Raw genomic sequence first — 20,550 nt, 5'->3', positions numbered from 1 at the left:
CATTCTTTTCTTGAAACTCAGAAGCTACAGCCTGCATCTGTGACCTAAGCTGCAGTATCTTTCTGTCAGCGTAACAGCTGTTATACACACACTGAATAATTCAAAAAGGCCCCGGCTCATCTTTCTAGAGAACAGGTCTGTCTCTTCTCCTCAAATCCAAGAAGGGAGAGGAATGACTTTTTGCGAGAGAGATGGATGCACACCCCACACCTCCATGCACTTTAGAAACCATCACAGCCACACATGGAGATTCATGTAGAGCAAGATAGGAGTTTACCCATTGAGATGGTCATGTCTGTGGCACCCTATCACCTTGTGGGGTAGGATGTGGCATGGGCAAAAGAATGTGAAAGGCCACAGTCAAAGGGGTGAGGGTGCATATGTGTGTGAGCACGTGTGCATGCCAAGAATGTGGAACTGTTTTGGGGGAACATCATAGTACTCCTACCTGCCCTTCCTTTCCCATCCCACCACCCCTCTATAGAGTGTCAGGAGGAGTGAGATGTTCCATTTTCCCTGGACTCAGGGGAGAGGAGAAGCGGTGACATGGTCTGTTCTTTCCTAGCAGGGGTCCAGATGATTCTGTAGAAGAAAAGGAGCAGCCAGGGGATTCCCAGCTTGTACAAGTCACCTCTCAGGAGGTGCCAGTGCTGATGCACTTACTGGTGGGAAGAACTGGGAACCCTATAAATTCCCCAGTCAAGCACAAGCTTCTCCTGTTGCTCCGACTTCAGATTCTCCCATCTGGTAAGTCTGCATTTCATCAGGCAGTAAAAAGGCAGGAAGGGAAGTTCTGGGGGAGATAAACTCCTCCAACCCCAGTAGAGAGAGGGAAGGGGGAACGTTCCACCTCCTTGTATTTATCTATTCGGATTTATACTGCTCTGTGCAAAAGAACGCCTACCCCCAGCTCTGAGTGCCCTGGATGTCCTCTTCAAAATACAGCTCACAAAATAAACAGACTAGTAATTACCGACAGAAGAGAGGAGCCAGCCTCCATCTACTGGTAACTACACAGTACCAGGACTGTCTGTTGCAATAATATCGTAATAAGAGGCACAAGGGTTAACCCACAAATGATTCCTTCCCCTCCACCCCTATCTCCCAGGAAAGCTGATTACATGAATTTTATGCCAGATTATAAAATATTCCTGTTACTTCTCCTATTCCCGTAAAGAGCAGGAAGGGGCGGGGCAGGGAGAGAGAGAAGCATAGCAACCAAAAATTTTTAGCACTCAAGACCAGATCCTCAAAGGTATTAGGCTCCTAATTCCTATTGATTTCAATGGAAGTTAGGACCCTAGATACCTTTAAGGACCTGGGTCTAAATTCTTACCTGCTCATTTCACTGGGAAAAGAGTCTTACATTTTTCCTTTTAAAATTTAACAGCATCTTGGCTGGTGTGGCTAGGAACAATTGAAGCAGTGGCAAATCATAGCGTAGTTTGACTTCTAGGTTTGGGGGGTGGTTCCAGTCAGGCCAACGGGCCATGCTTGGGGTGGGGGGACAAATTCTGTGCCTGCTCACAGGGGCGCCATTTCCATTTTGGGGAAGGGGCACAACTTTAACCGTGATTCCAGGGGCTACTTAGGCAACTGAAAACTCTAGTGTTTTTGCAGATTTTGTTTGTTTTCAGTCAGGGTGGATGTGGTCCACTCCCAATAATTGATGAGGAGATGTCAATACCAAGAGAGGGAAAATTGCTTTTTTAGTGAGCCAGCCACTCCCAGTCCCTATTCAAGTCCAGGTTAATGATGTTAAGTTTGCAAATGGATTATAGCTCTGCAGTTTCTCTTTGAAGTCTGTTTTTGAAGTTTTTTTGTTGAAGGATGGCTACTTTTAAATCCTATGATGGTATCGCTAGAGTAGATATGGGGACAGAGTTGGCAACGGTGTTTGTTACAGGGATTGGTTCTTGGGTTAGTGTTTTTGTGGTGTGGTGTGCAGTTGCTGGTGAGTATTTGCTTCAGGTTGGGGGGCTGTCTGTGAGGACTGCCTGCCTCCCGAGTGTGGGAGAGTGAGGGATCGTTTTCCAGGATAGGTTGTAGATCATTGATGACGTGCTGGAGAGGTTTTAGTTGGGGGCTGTGCGTGATGGCCAGTGGTGTTCTATTATTTTTCTTGTTGGGCCTGTCCTGCAGTAGGTGACTTCTGGGTACCTGTCTCGTTCTGTCAGTCCATTTCCTCACTTCCCCAGGTAGGTATTGTAGTTTTAAGAATACTTGATATAGATCTTGTGTTTGTCTCTGTCTGAGGGTTTGGAGCAAATGCAGTTGTATCTTATGCCTTGTCTATAGACAATGACTCATGTGATGTGTCCTGGATGGAAGCTGGAGGCATGTAGGTAAGTATAGTGGTCAGTAGGTTTCCAGTGTAGGGTGTAGGCATGTAGGTAAGTATAGTGGTCAGTAGGTTTCCAGTATAGGGTGGTGTTTATGTGACCATCACTTATTTGCACTGTAATGTCCAGGAAGTGGATCTCTTGTGTGGACTGGTCCAGGCTGAGGTTGATGGTGGGGTGGAAATTGTTGAAATCCTAGTGGAATTCCTCAAGGGCCTCCTTCCCACATCCCGCATCCACCCTGACTGAATTGGCCTTGTCAACAGTGGTTCTTCACTTGTAAGGTAACTCCCTTCTCTTCACGTGCCAGTATATTTATGTCTGTATCTGTAATTTCCACTCTATGCATCTGAAGAAGTGGGTTTTTTACCCAAGAAAGCTTATGCTCAAATAAATCTGTTAGTCTTTAAGGTGCCACCAGACTCCTCATTCTTTCTTATCTTAATCATCTGTTATTCACTCTGTTTATAAACAAAATTCTGACTCCCTGCCTGAGGGGTTCAAGCTGGGAGCAGCACTCTCCTGTCTCCTTTGCAGGACTCATTGCATTGCACACTCAGAACGCCTGCCTAAGGCTTGCAGTTTGGGGGGGCAATGCCCTTGCATGCCCCTCCCCCAGATTCCACCTATAAGCAGCATAGGGACGTAGGTCATCTCTCCTGCTTCTTGTAATGGCCTCAGGACTTCTATCTCAGGGCTGGTCTACACACAGATTTTGTATTGCTATAACTAGATCCGTTTAGGAACTGGTATAGTTAAAGTGCAACCCCTTAGTGTGGATGCGGTTATACAAGCACCTTGGTACCAGTATTGATCTAGCTGATTCCCCTAGAATTATGAGATGTCATTTACAAAACCCGGTGTGCAGACCAGTCCTCAATAGGGAGTCACTGTGAGGAATGGCACAGAATCCTGCATGCGGGAAGCCTTTTATATATTCCCAGCCTTTCCCAACAAGGTTCCCTGAAGGGAAAGATGAAGGAGTGCAGGCTGTGGAATGCCCACAGCTACTTTTGTCTGAGTAGGAAGGAGTCATTCTAGGGCAGAGTTTCTCAAGCTGTGAGTCGGGACCCAAAATTAGATTGCCACAATGTTTCAAAGGGTCCCATGGCAGCTTCAATGGCTCCTGTTCCACAGGACTACCTGGGCTCACTTCCCTATTCCAGGCACTGCAACCTCTGGGGTCCCAGCACCACTCAGCTTTGGCCCAGCCGTCATGATGACAGGAGTCCAGGTAGGCCAAATCTGAGTGAGTGGCACTGCAACCCCATGAGCCAGATCACAACTCCACTTACACAAATTTGGTCCAGTCATGGGTGGGAGGAGGGGAGAGGCAAACCTGAGTGGTGCTGCAACCCCGAAGCTTTCAATGCCTGGAGTGGAGAGCCATGTCCAGCCAGTCCTGCAGCACAGGAGCTGCAGGAGCCACCATTGTGGGGTGAATGGTGGGCAGGACTTAACTCCCCTGTGGGGGCAGGATGCAATGCAAACCAGCCAGGGTCTCCACCCCCAGATTATTTACTGGGTTGTGACAGGTCATAAACATTTAGAAATGGGTCCTGAGCCCAAAAAGGTTGAGAAGCACTGCTGTAGGGAATGGCATGGGAGTTCTGCCTGTGGGGAGCTCAGTATGTAGGGAATGATGTAGGAGCATGGGTGATGTGGGAACTCTCAGCTACTCTCATCTTAGCCTCTCCTAGCAGGTGGCAATATGAGGAATGGCAAAGGAAAGCTGGCACTATGAGAGCACTCAGCCATTCTAGTCCCAGCCTCTCTTAGCAGGAGCTACTATAAGGAATAATGCAGGAGGGCTGCTAAAGGCAAATCAAATCAAAGGCTGTCCTCGCTGTCAAAAACTATGTGTTGCATAGGCACTGACTCTGTGAGTGCTCCAGCCCTGGAGCACCCACAGAAAAAAAATTGTGTGTGCTCAGCACCCACTGGCAGCCCCACTGATCAGCTCCTCTCCCTCCCCCTGCCCTTCTGCCCGCTGGCAGGCCCTGCCAATCAGCTCCTCCCTCTCCCTTCCAGCACTTCCCCACCAGCATGCAGGAGGCGCTGTGGGGGAGGGGGGAGGAATAGGGGCAGGAAGAGGCAGGGGAGCATGCAGAATGGGGTGGGAAGAAGCAGAATGGAGCAGGGACGGGCACTTGAGGGAAAGGGTGGAGTGGGGGAGGGGCCCGGGATGGAGCAGGAGTCGAGCATTCCCCAGGAACTCAGGATGTTGGCACCTCTGGTGCGTTTTTTACATTGTTAGTGATCTCCCTGTAAGATCCCAGCAATGCACAGGTGGCTTTACCTCAGTTTAGCTAGTTGAGGTCAATACTGTACCCCTCCTATACACATACATCTGGGGTAACCTCACCTAGCTACCCTGAGGTACAAATCAAAGTGCCTTGTCTCCACTAGGATTTTATGCTGAGAAGGCTAACCCGATATAACCACACACCTCTTGTGGGCCATGAAAAAACAGTCTAAGGACACTTCATGCTGAGGAAATGCCCCTCAGTCACGTGCTCTGCTGAGGACTCAGCACCCTGTCATCCTTTCCCTTGCCCCACTTCACAATACAGCTTTAGTCACTATCAGTTAAGATCCCTCCCTGTCTCCTTTCTTTGCCAGTTCTTTGCGTCTTCAGGTATCTCCAGGTCCCTCCCCTTACCTTTCAACTCTGACCATCTCAGCAGAACTAATCTGGATGGGGAAAGGGGGGCAGGAAGCAAATCAATCTCCCCAACCAATCTATCACTTAAAGACAAAGCAGAGCTGGGATAAAACAAGGCTGAATGGATTCAGCCACAGTGGGTAATGGTGTGATAGGTAGGTGATAGGAAGCAGTCAGAGCAGATGAAGGGGGAAGGTGCCACTTGGCTGTGTTCTAGGACCCTTTAAAGAGAAGAAGCATGCCAAACCTTCTTTCTGTCTCATTCTTTGGAACAGGGCCACTAGATCACTTCCTTCTGGAAACTGCATCTACCTGCTGATCAAGGTACTGCTGTTCCTATAACAACCACAATAACAAGATAAGTGACTCAGACAGATTGGCCAGCAACACCTGGGTTCTGTTTGTTACAGGCAATATATCTTTAAGAGCTATTTTGTTAGATAAATATTAAACTACCATACATCCGTGTAAGCTGCTGAATGCAGTTAGCATTGTAATACTGATACTCCTCATCCCATTGTAGACAGAGCTTGATGGGAGATATGATTGATCTCTGCAAACACATCAGAAGGATAAAGATCAGGGAGGGAAAAGTTATTTAAATTAAGGAACAAAGCTGGCACAAGAACACATGGATATAAACTGGCCATTGATAAAGTTAGGCTTGAAATTAGATGAGGATTTCTAACCATCCAAGGAGTGAAGTTCTGAAACACTGTTCCAAGGGAACATGGGGGCAAAAATGCTAACTGGCTTCAAGACTGAACTTTATGAGTTTATGGAAGGGATGATAAGAGGAATTTGCCTACAATGGCAGGTGGCCTGTTCACATCTGCTACTGGCAAATATCTCCACCAGACAGAGATGGGACACTATATGGAGAGGAATGTGAATTACTACAGAGAATTCTTTCCCAGGCGGGTCTTGCCCACATGCTCAGGGTCTAACTGATTGTCATATTTGGGGTTGGGAAGGAATTTCCTCCCAGCTCAGATTAGCAGAGACCCTGAGGTTTTTTCATCTTCCTCTGCAGCATGAGGCATGAGTCACTTGCTGGTTTGAACTAGTGTAAATGGTGGATTCTCTGTAACTTGGAGTCCTTAAATCAAGATTTGAGAATTTCAGTAACTCAGCCAAAGGTTATGGGCCTGTTGTCAGAGCAGGTGGGTGAGTTCTGTGGCCTGTGATGCCCAGGAAGTCAGACTAGATGATTATAATTATCCCTTCTGGCCTTAAAATTTATAAGTTTGTGAGTCAAATGTGGGTCTTGATTCATAGACTTGGGCTCCTCCGGAAACCATCAAGATATAAAACTATAAGCCTTATTCTCATCTCACAGCAGTATAAATCATGTGTCACTCAGTTAAAGACAATTGAGGTACACCAGCGTAAAACATCAGTGAGAGAAAAATCAGGAACTTTGAATTCATATGGATCCACTCAATGAGTCATGGAAAGAGAATACTGGTACTCAGTTACGTGTTGTTCTTCTCATCATACGGAGGGGGAAACTGAGGCACAGAGAAATTAAGTAACTTGCCTAATGCAATGCACTATATGAAGTGCCAGAGCTGGGACTAAAACCCATATCATCTGACTCCCACACCCATGCCTCCTCCTTTAGACCACACTGTCTTTCAGTAAACCAAGTAAATTGGGTTCAATATTAAATGAGGATTTAACGATTATATAACACCTTTCATCTCAAAAGATCCCAAAGCACTTTATAAATTTAAACTGTTATATATTCCTTTTTTTAAAACGATGGGATAATTTGTACATGGGGTAGGAAGTAAGGAAAGTCTAGCAGAGCTGGCATGTGAGGGAGCACTGAAATGGTTATCACTCCATGTGAGAAATAGTCAGACACATTTGGAAAATATAGTCCAGCTGAGCTAAAACATTCTTATACTTCAGTAATGCTATGATCACTTATAACATCTCTCATTATTCAAGCTGTGATAAGATAATCAATTACATCTCATCAAGCACTGTGCCTGATGGCTTTCAAAAAGGGCGGTATAAAGTTATCACCATTAATAACATTTGTCATTATGTGTCTTACATTGAGAACAATCAAACCTCAGCCTTCAGGGCATAAGATGATCACTAGTCTCTAGGGGTCAGGAACTAACTCCCCTCCACATCATATAGAGCATTGTCATTGCAAAATTAGATACGATCACTTGCAGGATGTGGCCTGTTTTTCAAAAGGCTGAGCACCAGAAGTTCCCAGAAGCAAGCATCCACCTGTGCAGACCTATCTGCAAGATCAGGGCCTATAATTCCAAAGCTACAGCCAGATCTTCCTCCAAAACCAGTGCAGATGCTGTATAATACATATGTTGCATTTATATACTACCATTTATCTGATGGTCTCATAGCACTTTGCATGCATTGGTTAACTAAGCCTTATGACCATCCTAGTACTGTAGACAACTAGTATTCTCATTTCACAGATGGGAAAACTCAGGCAGCAAGGGGTTAAGCCAGTTATCCAAACTCACAGAGCAAGTCAGTGGTAGAGCTGGATCTCTTAGGCCCCATCCCTAAGAGCCATTAGACTACACTATCCTTGATGAGTGGATGCAGAGTTGGGTGAAAGATGCAGTGCCTTCATCCTACAGCTCAAGAGAAGGCCAGGATATGTAACAGGCACAATTTTTATTTTGATGAGAGTTTGTCTCCTCTGTGGAGCAAACAAGGAGAGAATGCGGGAATGCACAAATCAGTTTGCTTTCGATAAGTAAGCACAATGGGCAGTCTGATAAGCCTGATATATTAAAACCCACAATTCACCAGCCAGCTATGCAAACAGTCTTGACTGTTTAAAGAGTTCCCGTACAACTTTGTATCAACTTTCTTTTAGCTTGCCACATGGGGAGCCCAAATATAGCCAACAGTTTTCTAAGGAGAGAGATGCCAAATGCCACAGTGGGTCGTAAACTCCTGTTCCAGGCAAACTGCAGAAGACTGAGTCTCACTGGGCTAAGAAGGAAGAAGATAACCATATATCCAGAAATGCTTCATGTGTTTGTGGTGCGAGGTCAGGGAACAGTGGATTTAATTAAACAGGAAGAGGGGGCAAGCTGTGTCTCAGCCAGTGCTGTGGAAAAGAGGAGATATCCTAATCTCCAGGGTCTATTGTTACCACTGAGCTTTCACCATGTGGTATGGAAACATGAGCAGAAAGCAGCATGGTTGGGGACTCTTGCAGCCATAAGTTTGGTAGCTGTGTCAGACTAAATATCTTGCAATATCCTGGACGAATCTTATAGAATTAAGATAAACTTTACTGAATTAAATTAAACCGTACTCTGTTAGGGTTAATATCTTTGAGATCCATTGTATTTAAAATGCAATTGTGTATCTGTTATTGTGGCACTGTATATACATTCTCTAATAAGGAGGGGGATGCTAATGTAATTCCTCCACTTAGCCCTTCAAAGCTACCTCTCTGGAGAGAGGTAAGCATATATTTATTCAAACTAGATTCTCTGGGGACCAACAGACAAGAAAAGATTTTTGGATAAATAGGCTGGTTTAAAACAGGCTCAGGGACTTCTTCTGGATCCAGCAGACAGACAGGATCCTGGTCCACACAGAGGGCTGCAGCTCTGAAGAAAGGGTTGGAAGGACTGGCCTTGTTGAGTCCCCACAAGACTGTGTGCTTGTTCTGAGCTGAAGCTGTGAGGTACTTGAAATCACAAGGAAACTCCTTGGATGGTTTATTGAAGGACTGCTCCTGCCAGAGAAGCCCATGTTAGGGTTGGGTTATCTCTGGTAAGCTTATTAGCCTGTGTGTCGGTTTTTGTTTTTTCATATGTTTGCTCCAAAGTGCTTTTTACCTTTAAGAATAAAATAGGCTGCCGAAAAAGACCTGTGTGGTAACTTGCTACTCTGAAGAGTCACACTATTAATTGTCTTTAAAGAGAAAGCAAGCAGGAGTGCTTGGGCAACCTGTCTCTGCTGGGAATAATTCAATGAAGGGAGGGAACTGTTCACCCTGCAGATAACTGAGCTTAGAAGGGAGAGAGACTTGTGTCTTCACCTAAGAGAGGTGAGGGTTAGGGGAGCCAGCAGCCTGAGAGCTGGTGCCCTTCCTGGACTACTGAGGGGAAATACAGGTGCAGTTGCCCTGAACTGTGACAGTAGCTTTGTCTGGACTGGCCTTGCCTTTAAGCACCTGGAACGCACTGGCTGGTTTTCAGGTCCAAATGTTGGGTTTGTCACGCTATGTTATTTTTAAGGAATCAACAGACTGAGGGAATCCTCTGCCTGCAGTCTATGTGATAATGGGTGGAGTTTGTTATCCTGGGACAGCCAAAGGTAAATCCCAAACTGTACTCATCCAGAATGGATTCTGCTGTTGCCTGCCTGGGAGAGCTGTTGTCTGAAAATCTACGTAGTAGATCAGGTTGTTCCCCCCCGCCCCCCCAATACTAATGAAATACAAATTCTTTCCATATTGTACGGTAGCTGAGCTGGGTGAGGCAGAAAAAGGAAGAGGTTATCCCCATTTGTAGACTAACTGCTAAAACCTTTAACTCTCACTGAAATTTGGAAGAATTCTTGAAAGCCTGGAAAATATTCAGCAAAGACGCACTTTTCACTCTTAGTGCGTCATTGGTTTTATTTGAAAGATCCCACGTTATAACTCCAGCTCCAGAATTATAAGGTCAGCTCTCTTCAACTCCTTTAGATTCTTTAAGCCAGTGCCAAAGAAAAATATTCCGAGATCAAAAAGAGAGAGTTACATCGTAACAGGATCTGAACTTTCAATAGAAGAAATTCATGCTGTTTCTAGGGAAGATTCTTTCTACCTAGGGAAGGAAGCATAATTATTTCTCTCAGTTCTGGAGATGTGTACATTTCGATGTTCTTTCTCTCCCTCCTTCCCTCTTCTGTTGACCTAGCGTGGATTCATTCTTGGTTACAGGCTGTACTTGATGCTAAGATCTCTGCCGTGCATGGCAAAGGAGTTAGGTTAAAGTACTTTTCTTTTGTAGACACAATTCAGCACTACTGTCAACTGTGAGCATTCCAAATCATGAGCTTGGCTTCCAAATATTGAGATTTTTTTAAAACTGGGTTATTCTTTGCCTTCTGCTTTTGAGCCTTTAGGGCTCACTCAGTTCACATATTAAAACTTTTCTCTGCAATCATAAGGACTATAAACTTACTCTCCTCTCTCTTTTATAAATGAAAGCTGAGATTCTCACATGATCACTTGCTTCCAGGAATCAGAAGCCTGATAAGAAAAATAAACAAACATAAATCACACAAGACTCACAGTAAGATGGCACAAGTTGGTAATAGCAGATCACAGGTACAATATCTGCCCTCTCTGCAGTGACAATCATTGGGAGCTGAAGCACAAAAAGATCCCAGGGACTGTGTGGAGTAACTGCAGTGTGTAAGGTTGTGGGTATGGCAGCAGAGGCCAAAGGTCATCCTTCATTTTGGAAGGAGGGACAGTCAGCACTAGGCTGTGTTTAGAGTTATGTAATATTTCCATAAATATAACGTGTTAATTACAAGTGCTCTGTGTTCTCATAAAGAGAATGCTGATTTTTAATAAAGGCTCTGGAGGCGATCCTGGCCATTACAGGCCAGTACGCCTAACTTCAATACCAGGCAAATTGGTTGAAACTATAGTAAATAATAGAATTATCAGACACATAGATGAACATGATATGTTGGGGAAGAGACAACACAGCTTTCATAAAGGGAAATCATGCCTCACCAATCTATTAGAATTCTTGGAAGGAGTCAACATATGGACAAGGGTGCTCCAGTGGATACAGTGTTCTCTGACAAAGTCCCATGCCAAAGGCTCTTAAGCAAACTAAGCAGTCATGGGATAAGAAGGAAGGTCCTCTCATGGATCAGTAACTGGTTAAAAGATAAGAAACAAAGGATAGGAATAAATGGTCAGTTTTCACAATGAAGAGAGGCATATAGCAGGGTTACCCAAGGAACTGTACTGGGGCCTGTGCTGTTCAACATATCATAAATGATCTAGAAAAGGGGGTGAACAATGAAGTAGCAAAATTTGCATATGATACTAAATTACTCAAGATAGTTAAGTCCAAAACTGACTGCAGAGAGTTACAAAGGGATCTCACTACAGTGGATGAGTGGGCAACAAAATGGCAGATGAATTTCAATATTGATAGGGGCAAAGTAATGCGTATTGGAAAACATAATCCCAACTATAGGTACAAAATGATGAGGTCTAAATTAGCTGTTATCACTCAGGAAAGATCTTGGAGTCATCTTGGATACTTCTCTGAAAACATCTGCTCAATGTGCAGCAGCAGCCAAAAAAGCGAACAGAATATTAGGAACGATTAGGAAAAGGATAGACAATAAGACAGAAAATAACATCATGCCATTATATAAATCCATGGTACGCCCACATACCTTGTATACTGTGTACAGTTTTGGTCACTCCATCTCAAAAAAAGGTGTTTTAGAATTGGAAAAAGTAATTTGGGGAAAAATAATTAGGAGTATGGAACAGCTTGAGGAGAGATTAAAAAGACTGGGACTGTTTAGCTTAGAAAAGAGATGACTAAGCGGGGATATAATAGATGTCTATAAAACCATGACTGATGTGGAAAAAGTGAATAGGGGAGTGTCATTTACCCTTCATATAACACAAGAACTAGGGGTCACCCAATAAAATTAATAGGCAACAAGATTAAAAAAAATAGAAGGAAGTACTTCTTCATACAACGCACAGTCAACCTGTGTAACTCATTGCCAGGGAATGTTGTGAAGGTCAAAAGTATAACTGGGTTAAAAAAAGAATTAGATAATTTCATGGAGGATATGTCCATCGGTGGCTGTTAGCCAAAATGGTCAGAGATGCAACCCCAAACTCTGAGTGTCCCTAAACTTCCAACCGCCAGAATCAGGGACTGGGCAACAGGGGATGGATCACTTGATAGCTGCCCTGTTCTGTTCATTCCTTCTGAGCCATCTGGATTTACCCACTGTCAGAAGAGAGGATACTGAGCTCAATGGCCCATTGGTCTGACCCAGTATGGCCATACTTACGCTCTTATGAACAATGCAGGGATAAGGTAAGAGGACTAACAGCAGGTGAGGGGTTTTAGGCATATTCTACAGGATGCGATGGTGCCCAGCCTGTAATACACTGTACAGAGACTCCGGTTACCAGCCTGTAGGAAGAGGAAGAATTAAGCCTGGATCCACAAGCAGAAGTACAGGAAGTATATCAAATAATATCTGTCAAGCTGCAGTATGCAGTTCTCATACCCCTAAGGTTCCAGCACATTTGTGTAAAAAGGAAACAGACACCATGGATGTATCTGAGATTGAGCTATACTGTATTTTAAAGGACAGCAGTGAATACATACCTGACAACAACTGAAAGCTATTAGAGACATTTGGGGAAAAGAACTGATGCACACCTTTTAACTCCATTGAAATACACCTTGTGGGGAGAGCTTTTGGGAGGAATAGAGAAAACCTGGTCAATATTTTGCTTATAAAATAGGAACTGACCAAAATAATAAAAATTATTAATAATAATATTTGAATGGCTAACTAATTGCTGACACTGTACAATAGTGGTTCTCAGCCAGGAGTACACGTACCCCTGGGAATACACAGAGGTCTTCCAGGGGATACCTCAACTCATCTAGATATTTGCCTAGTTTTACAAGAAGTTACATAAAAAGCACTAGCAAAGCCAGTACAAACTAAAATTTTATACAGACAATGACTTGTTTATACTGGTCTATATACTATAATCTGAAATGTAAGTACAATATTTATATTCCAATTGATTTATTTTATAGTTATATGGTAAAATTGAGAGAGTAAGCAATTTTTCAGTAATGTGCTGTGACACTTTTGTATTTTTATGTCCGGTTTTGTAAGCAAGTAGTTTTTAATTGAGGTGAAACTTGGGGGTATGCAAGACAAATCAGACTCTTGAAAGGGGTACAATAGTCTGGAAGGGTTGAGAACGACTGCGGTACAACACGTGCATAAAGACAGTTGAGTTTACAATCTAATAGAGACTTCTAGCAGACAGGAAATAACATACACAGACACACCTCCTGCTTTACAGCAAGTGGCAAATGATAATCATGGTCCCTGGGGAGGGAAACAGAACTGCATCACTACTGCCTTCTCCCCCATCTCAAGGTGGTCTTCTACCCCTGTAAGAATCAGGAGGAGAGCAGTGCAGGCTACTTGGAAGTCTTCTCACCATGCATGTCTCTCACTGGGAGTGTGCAGTCTGTTACTTTTTGCTCAGCAGATCCCTCCTCCTCTGAAGAAGTGAAAGAATCTTAGCAGCCTCTTCTCTCCCTTACTCCTCCCTCTTGTCTAGTTAGTCAGGTATAGAGGGGAGTGACTTGATTTTTTTTTCCCTCTCAAGGAGTTGGATTTCACTTCCTGCCCCCAGATCTCCTCCTTTGTCTCTTCCTGCCTGTCTGGTCCTGAAGGGCACTCCTAAGGTGCAAGCAGAGAAAGGGTTAAAGGTGGATGTGCTCAGAGGAAAGGGAAACACCCTACACTGCTAGGCTCTGAGTCAGTTTCACCTGAAACTCTACAGGTGGTGGAGAGAAAAACAGAGCCTAGGCACACGGAGTAGCTACTAGAGGGTGGGGAAAGTCAGACAAAGCTGTAAGAACCTGGGTTGGAGGCCCCTATCTCAGCTACCAAGCAGGCAGAGGACTGGGCTGTACTCAACAAAGAAGAACCCGGAAGCGTCACACCTCCACCTGGAACCTAGTGTCGGAGCAGAACATCCGGGTCCGCCGCGCTTGGCAAGGTAGGTTTGATAGTCGTGATGCTTCGCTACTAAGTTTAAATCGGCCCCAAGGAACGGAAAACGGGGGGAGCGGGCTGAAATATGACCCCTCTCCTCCGAGTGTGTCTTAAAGAGCCAGCCAGGGCAACGGTTACTTTGTCAGCCTTTTAACTTGTCTTCTCTCACCTCCGCTCTTCCCGCCCCACCCAGGAAGACCAGAGCTTGGAGACGGAGAGAAAAGACCCGAGTTAAGATGGCCAGCGGCAGAGCCCTGCTCCAGGCTGGCCTCCTGATCCAGCTGCTGACGGCTGCCGTTCTGGGTCAGGAGCTAGGAGAGGAGGGAGCGTCCTTTGGCGAAACCTGCCTGGCGCATTTCACTGCAGGGATGCCTGAGTTCGTGCTGGACACTGATGCCTCGGTGCAGAATGGGGCCACCTTCCTGCCCTCCCCCCCGGTTCATCGGGGCAAGGACTGCGTGCGGGCTTGCTGCAAGAAGCCTGCCTGCAACCTGGCCCTGGTGAAGCAAACCCCAGACGGGGGGGAAGACAGCATCCAATCCTGCTTCCTCATGGACTGCCTCTACGAACAAGCTTTTGTCTGCAAGTTTGCCAAGAAGATGGGCTTTCTCAACTACGTCAAGAGGGACGTGTACGATGCCTACGTGAACGTGCGGGAGCAAGGACATGGTGGTGAGCAGACACTTTAGGCGTGTGATTGAACTCAAGGTTGGGTGTGTTCATTTCAATCCGCCTGGGTCTTCCTCTCCCCCTTCCGTTGTAAACGAGCTGGCTGCGTTTTCAAATAGTTGGAGTAAGGGTCTGAGAGTTACGGTTCTGCCGCTCGTCCACTCCTCAACGTCAGTCGGATGTCTTAAAAACTCCGTGCCTCAGTTTACCCAGGAGGAGAAATGGGGTAATACAGTACTTCTCTGAAGGGGCTTAATAATTAACTGAGTGCCAAAAATGGTCTTGGTGTAGTACAAAAATAGAGTAAGATGTGGTCCTTCCCACAAGGAATTTAGAATAGAAACTTGAAATCAAATTCAATCTAAATATTGTAATGTTTTTAGCCATGGCTCACTAATAGCTGAATTGTGAAGGGGATGGAGGCAGTGAGGGGGTTCTCAGGTATGGAATCAACTTCCCCTCTTGGAGTGCCAAGGTCTGGATCCGCTTGGGTGGCAAGGCCTTTGTTTTGCTAGGCTTTTGGCTTCTTGTGGGCAGGAATGAATTAGTATTTGGATGGGTTGGATGTGAGAACTTGTTTTTTGAATGCGTTTCAGGGAGTCTTTTATTTGGATTTTGGATCATAGCTGTTTAAGTGAAAACTTCATAAAGGTTGCATCTGTGTGTAGGGCACTGGATGGGAAGCACTTTCAGAAAGTAAAATCACCTGTAGTTGACCTCTTGTAAAGCATTTTGAAATCTCCGGCTGAAAGGTACTGTAGACATGCAAAGTATTAAGATATATAGCTATGGGTCTGGCACTAACTTTTCTCCTCGTCACCCCCTGAAATGTCTTGCAGTATTGGAGCCTGTTTTTTAGTTGGATCAGGTCTCTGGTCACTACTGGCTTTTTGAATCTATGTGGTTTGGACCCAACAAGTTGGTAGGTTACAAGAGGCTGTTCTGTGGTTATTTGAATATGCTGATCTTCTTTTTCTCCCCTCCCAAAACAGCTGTGGGTTGGAGGGGGGTTCTAGTAAGAGTGCCAGCTTCTAAGGACACCTGTGTGACAGGTGTATGGGCAGGTAGTCATAGGCTCTCCTGGGTGAGATGAGAGGTCTCTGATGCCATGATTGGGAAGTTGTAAGAATAGCAAAAAGACCTCATGTGCTGGAAACATAAATTCAAGAGCAGGGAAATGTGGAACTGATTAGTTCTGTTATTTATAGTAGACAACACAGAGGAGGGAGTTCAAGGGGGTGTAGCTACCCAAACAACTCCTAGTAATACTCTCATGCTGAGCCTTGAATGTTACTGCCTCTCACAGCTTTTCTCACACCACTGCTAGGATGTGCATCTCTTCTCATTATAATATGTCTCTTGTTCATCACTGCTGGATCTCTCCTATGCCTTGATTGTAGACTGAGGTTCTCCTTCTCAAAAACAAAGATGAGTTAAACCCATTACTCTGTAACTGATATCCTACAAACCAAGGTGTTGGTCACAGACATAAAAGTTAGTTAAGATTAAAATGTTATGTTCTATCCCAGGGGTTGGCAACCTTTCAGAAGTGGCTTCATTTTTTCAATCTAATTTAAGGTTTCACATGCCAGTAATATATTTTAATGTTTTTAGAAGGTCTCTTTCTACAAGTCTATAATATATAACTAAAATATTGTTATATGTAAAGTAAATAAGGTTTTTAAAATGTTTAAGAAGCTTCATTTAAAATTACATTTAAATACAGAGCCCCCTGGACCAGTGACCAGGACTTGGGCAGTGTGAGTGCCACTGAAAATCAGTTCGCGTGCCGCAGGTTACCTACCCCTGTTCTATCCTCTTTCCCTCTGCACTTAAGTCTCATTGGTTCAACAAATTTATCCCAAAATAAGCAATGCCAAAAGCCTCATTCTATGGTAGTTCAGAAATCACAGAACAATGCATTCTGGGATCTCTCCACTGCCACAGCAAGTACTAAGAAGACTAATCAGAGGAGAGAAAATCATTGAAAGGTTCTGTTGGGAATGCCACCCAAAACCTGCTTAATAGGGTGTTCAGCTCCTCTCCCATGCTGGATTTACACCACACGGATGTTGGAAAGATTCATTCCATCCAACATCCCCTGTCTTCATTTCCTTCTTGTACGGTACTTGTGACAGCATACCAAAACACAGAAGCTAGGAAGTTTGCAATTCCTATTTTCTCAGCATCCTAGTGAGACAACTTTGTTAAACTACAATGTTGATGACACTCTTGCAGGGAAAGCATGTTTTCCTCGTCTTAAACAAGTTGTTAACTTGCAGCAGAACCTTTGCAGTTTACCTTGTGTGAAACAGAAGGGTTGCTGAGAAGAGACACAGGATGATTACTGACAAACATTCCAAACCTGAGAAGAGAGGTGAAAAATAAAGGCTGACCTATCAAACTATATTAGATGGTCCCTAGTTTACAGTAGGATTATTTGGACAGTCTAGAACTTTTGGTTCAGAGCCAAAAAATATTCCACAGTATGATGACATAACTAGGTCAGCGGAAGAGGAATTCAGCATAGACTAAAGGGCTTGTTTTAGCAGGAGAGGTGAGTGCATCACTTCCGCTGTATGGGAGAGAGGATCAAGTTTGCAAGGGTGTATTTCCAGGATAGCAGATTGCCTCTAGGCAATGGCTGCACCTTGCTGGCGCTGAAAAGGAAACTAGTCATTTTTACTTTAAGACCTTTTGGGGAAGCTATCATAGTATTACTACTTGATGATGATGATAATATTAGGGTGTCCGGTTTTCGATAGGAACCCTTGGTTGAAAAGAGACCCTGCTGGATCCAGTCAGCACCGCTGACCGGGCTGTTAAAAGTCCGATTGGCGGCACAGTGGGGCTAAGGCAGGCTCCCTGGCTCCATGCAGCTCCTGGAAGCATGTCTAGCTCCTAGGTGCAGGGGTAATCAGGGAAGCTCTGCGCACTGCACCTCCCACCCCTCAGAGCTGGCTCTGCAGCTCCCATTGGCTGGCCAGTGGGAGCTGTGGGTGTGGCTTGGACACGGGCAGCGCGCAGAGCACCCTGGCCCCTCCATCTAGGGGCTGCAGGGATTGGCCAGCTGCTTGTAGGCGCTGCACGGAGGCAGGGAGCCTGCCATAGCCCAGCTATGCCACCAACTCAGAGCTGCCAGAGGTAAGTGCTGCCCTTCTGGAGACCGTGCCCTGATCTCCCTCCCGCACCCCAATCTCCTTCCCCAGGTTGGAACCCCATCCCACACCCTAACTCCTGTCCTGAGCCCTCTCTTGCACCCCGACCCCAGCTCTGAGCCCCCTCCTGCACCTGAACTCCCTCTCAGAGCCTACACCCGAGCCCAGAGCCCTCACCCTCTGCCCCAGCCCAGTGAAACTGAGTGAGGGTGGGGAGAGGGAGCAACGGTGGGAGGAGGAATGGAGTGAGTGGGGATGGGGCCTCGGAGAAGAGGTGGGGGTGTTCAGTTTTATGCTATTAAAAAGTTGGCAACTCTAAATAATACTGACATTCCCGGTTTAGTCTTGCAGTAGGGACTAGACAGACCATACAGTCTTCACAAGTTGTACTACAGTTATCATGCTAAAGCTCTAGGATGCAGCACTGCTTGAGACTACACACTATTGCCAACCTCCAAGCATTTAAAAATCATGAGTCAGGTCCTAATAAAATCAGGAGACTGATGTAAAAATCATGAGATTTTAAAAACATATTTGGGGGTCTCTCTTTCTTCTGGATTCTGAGCCTTTACTAAACATTTGGGTTATGTTTTTCTAGTCTTCCCCCCATCCCCTTACAATAATGAAGGTGAGAAACTTTTCAAAATGAAAGCTGCATTTCTCCTGCCATCTTGTGATTCCAGCAGCTGGGGCTTTTAGAATAAAACCCCCCCAAAATCATGAAACTCAGGATAAAATTGTAAGCATTGGTAACACTGAGTCTAAAATATAACTTTGGGATCTCATCTAAGAGTGTTTTCACTGTGCTAGGGGGATGCTCTGGTTTAAGTAGGTCTCCTATCAAGGCAACAATCATCATCTGCTCCCTCTGACACACTGGCTTACTGTGCTCCTGAGTCTCTGGTCATACTATTATCCTTGAAGGCACAGCATGTGTTCCTCTGCCATTTCAAGCACAAACTTTGTTCTAAGGTTTCTCTCTGGCTCTCAAGGCAGGGCTCACTGTGAGTTTTACTGACAATAATAGCATGCAAAGTTTAAGTAACTACTACATAGGTTTATTCTGGATCTAGGCAAACCAGTTTGGGAGTGGAAAATAACTTCCCTGAACCTTAGCCCATTTCTAGAACTGAATCTTTTGTTAATATTGTGAAATACTTGGTTACACTTGATATGCTTCCAGTTTGTGGCTCATGACTGTTAACCTGCAGGACTCTGGAAATGCCTGTTCTCACCAAATTTCCAACCGAGATTTGCAGATTCAAGGTTCAGTTGTGTATCCAAACTGCAGGCTACTTCTTTGAGCTGACACCCAGCCCAGATGCTCTGGACTAGCTTCCATTTTGTAATAAATACAGAACAGCTATGCCTATCTAACAGGGTCCTCTCTTCTGCTTCTAGTGAATAACCTTATTTGAGATGCATCATGCTCCCCTAATGGAGTCTGATGGCTTCTACAAGCCAGACTGCTCATTAAGCCTATTGCCTAAGGCATTTTTTTTTTCCAGCTGAAAGTGCCCCACCATGAGGTGGGGCGGCTGCTCTATAATTAAAGGTGCAGTACACAGATGATTGACCTCTACGCACACTCGCATGGTCACTGTTGACTGACCATGCTGGGAGCAGTGAATCTGACTGAGGTCCTGCATGTTTTAAGACTCAAACCACGCTAGCAAATTGATCCCAAATTAATGAAACCAGCAAAAACAAAGATCAGCAGAAGAACCTTTCCCTGGGAATCCTCTCTAAGCTTCAAGGAAATAATGTTTGCCTCTTACAAACCCTGAGTGGTGTGGCAAGCTGCTTTCTTCTAAAGCAGTGACCCTTGAGAAACACTTCAGCTGGAGTGAACAAGGTGGAAGTACTGAGAGTCCTGTTGGGTTGCCCCCATGGTTATAATGAGATTGGCTTGAACTGCAGTGAGCACCCTTTTAAAAACTCTTATGGCAAAATCCTTAATAAGGTCTCATTTGGTAATAACTTTTCTTCAGAACTTTTAAATCAACCTTTATAATGCTTCTATAGTGAGGCTTGTTCTCTATTAATTATGTGCTTTTTATAATAACTCTGTTTCATCTCTGATATGGTCAATAGGAGGTATTCCTAAGAGATTGCTCCCAAACAAGGAAATATTGCATTTTCCCTCTCCCACCCATTTTGATTTGTATTCCCCCACCTCCTTCAGAAGCATGTTTTTTCCTTACAGAAATTCAACTCCCGTCTACCTGGCAACCTCAATGTTTCCATTCATGACACTGGAGTGTTACTATGAAAAGAGAATTACTGTATTAATGGAGGAGGCTGAATAAACACTCTCAGGAAATTATTTGCATCTGAGTACCTTCCTTGGGGAAGTGATGGAAGATCAGTGTACTTTGTATGGGGAGTGTTTGTTTAGCAGTTGTACACAACTTCGTTGTTAGTCCCTGCCTGGTTATGTGTATAAAACTACCTTGGTAGTCTGTTTTTCAGCATGTTTGTTTGGGTGGCTTTTGACTCCTTTTTAAGATTTTCTAGTGGGAAAACTTCCTAATTCTGATCAGTACAGATTTCAAATTATTTCAGGTATCTGTTTAAATACTGCTTTATAATCTCAGTATTGACAGTCTCACACTTTCATAAATCATGAGACTGGCTTATTATTTTAATGAAAGCTGAGATTCTCACATAACTGCATGGCTCCATGAGGCTGGACCTTTTGGAAAAACATCAGATATCATGAGACTCTAAAACGTTGTCAACTTTCGTGATTTTATATCACCTTGTTTCAGTAAAATGTACGTAAACTTTCTATACTCAAAAGAGCACTAAAAATCCAGGCTGTTTTCCTTTTAATGGAGACTTTTTGAAGATGTGAGTATCAAATTCTCTTAACTTTGTGGAGTTCTGTTTGCTGATGGGTTCA

The 20,550-nt window shown here is 44.5% G+C and overlaps 1 protein-coding gene across 2 annotated transcripts in view; it reads left to right on the top strand.

Moving 5' to 3' along the window:
* Positions 1-13,370: 13,370 nt before the first annotated feature.
* The window catches only part of SPINT1 (serine peptidase inhibitor, Kunitz type 1), a 28,416-nt gene continuing 21,236 nt past the window's right edge, over positions 13,371-20,550 (top strand). Inside the window, exons 1-2 of one of the 2 annotated variants that reach the window (XM_032769060.2) lie at positions 13,371-13,822; positions 14,012-14,490. In XM_032769060.2, coding sequence (XP_032624951.1) covers positions 14,055-14,490 — 436 coding nt within the window. In that variant the 5' untranslated portion in view covers positions 13,371-13,822; positions 14,012-14,054. Of the gene's footprint in view, positions 13,835-14,011; positions 14,491-20,550 lie in introns of both variants that reach the window. The other variant, XM_075065466.1, reaches the window with a different exon arrangement.

Source organism: Chelonoidis abingdonii, chromosome 4, assembly GCF_003597395.2.
Source record: "Chelonoidis abingdonii isolate Lonesome George chromosome 4, CheloAbing_2.0, whole genome shotgun sequence".
Taxonomy (NCBI): domain Eukaryota; kingdom Metazoa; phylum Chordata; order Testudines; family Testudinidae; genus Chelonoidis; species Chelonoidis abingdonii.
This window is presented reverse-complemented; position numbering and strand designations above follow the sequence as displayed.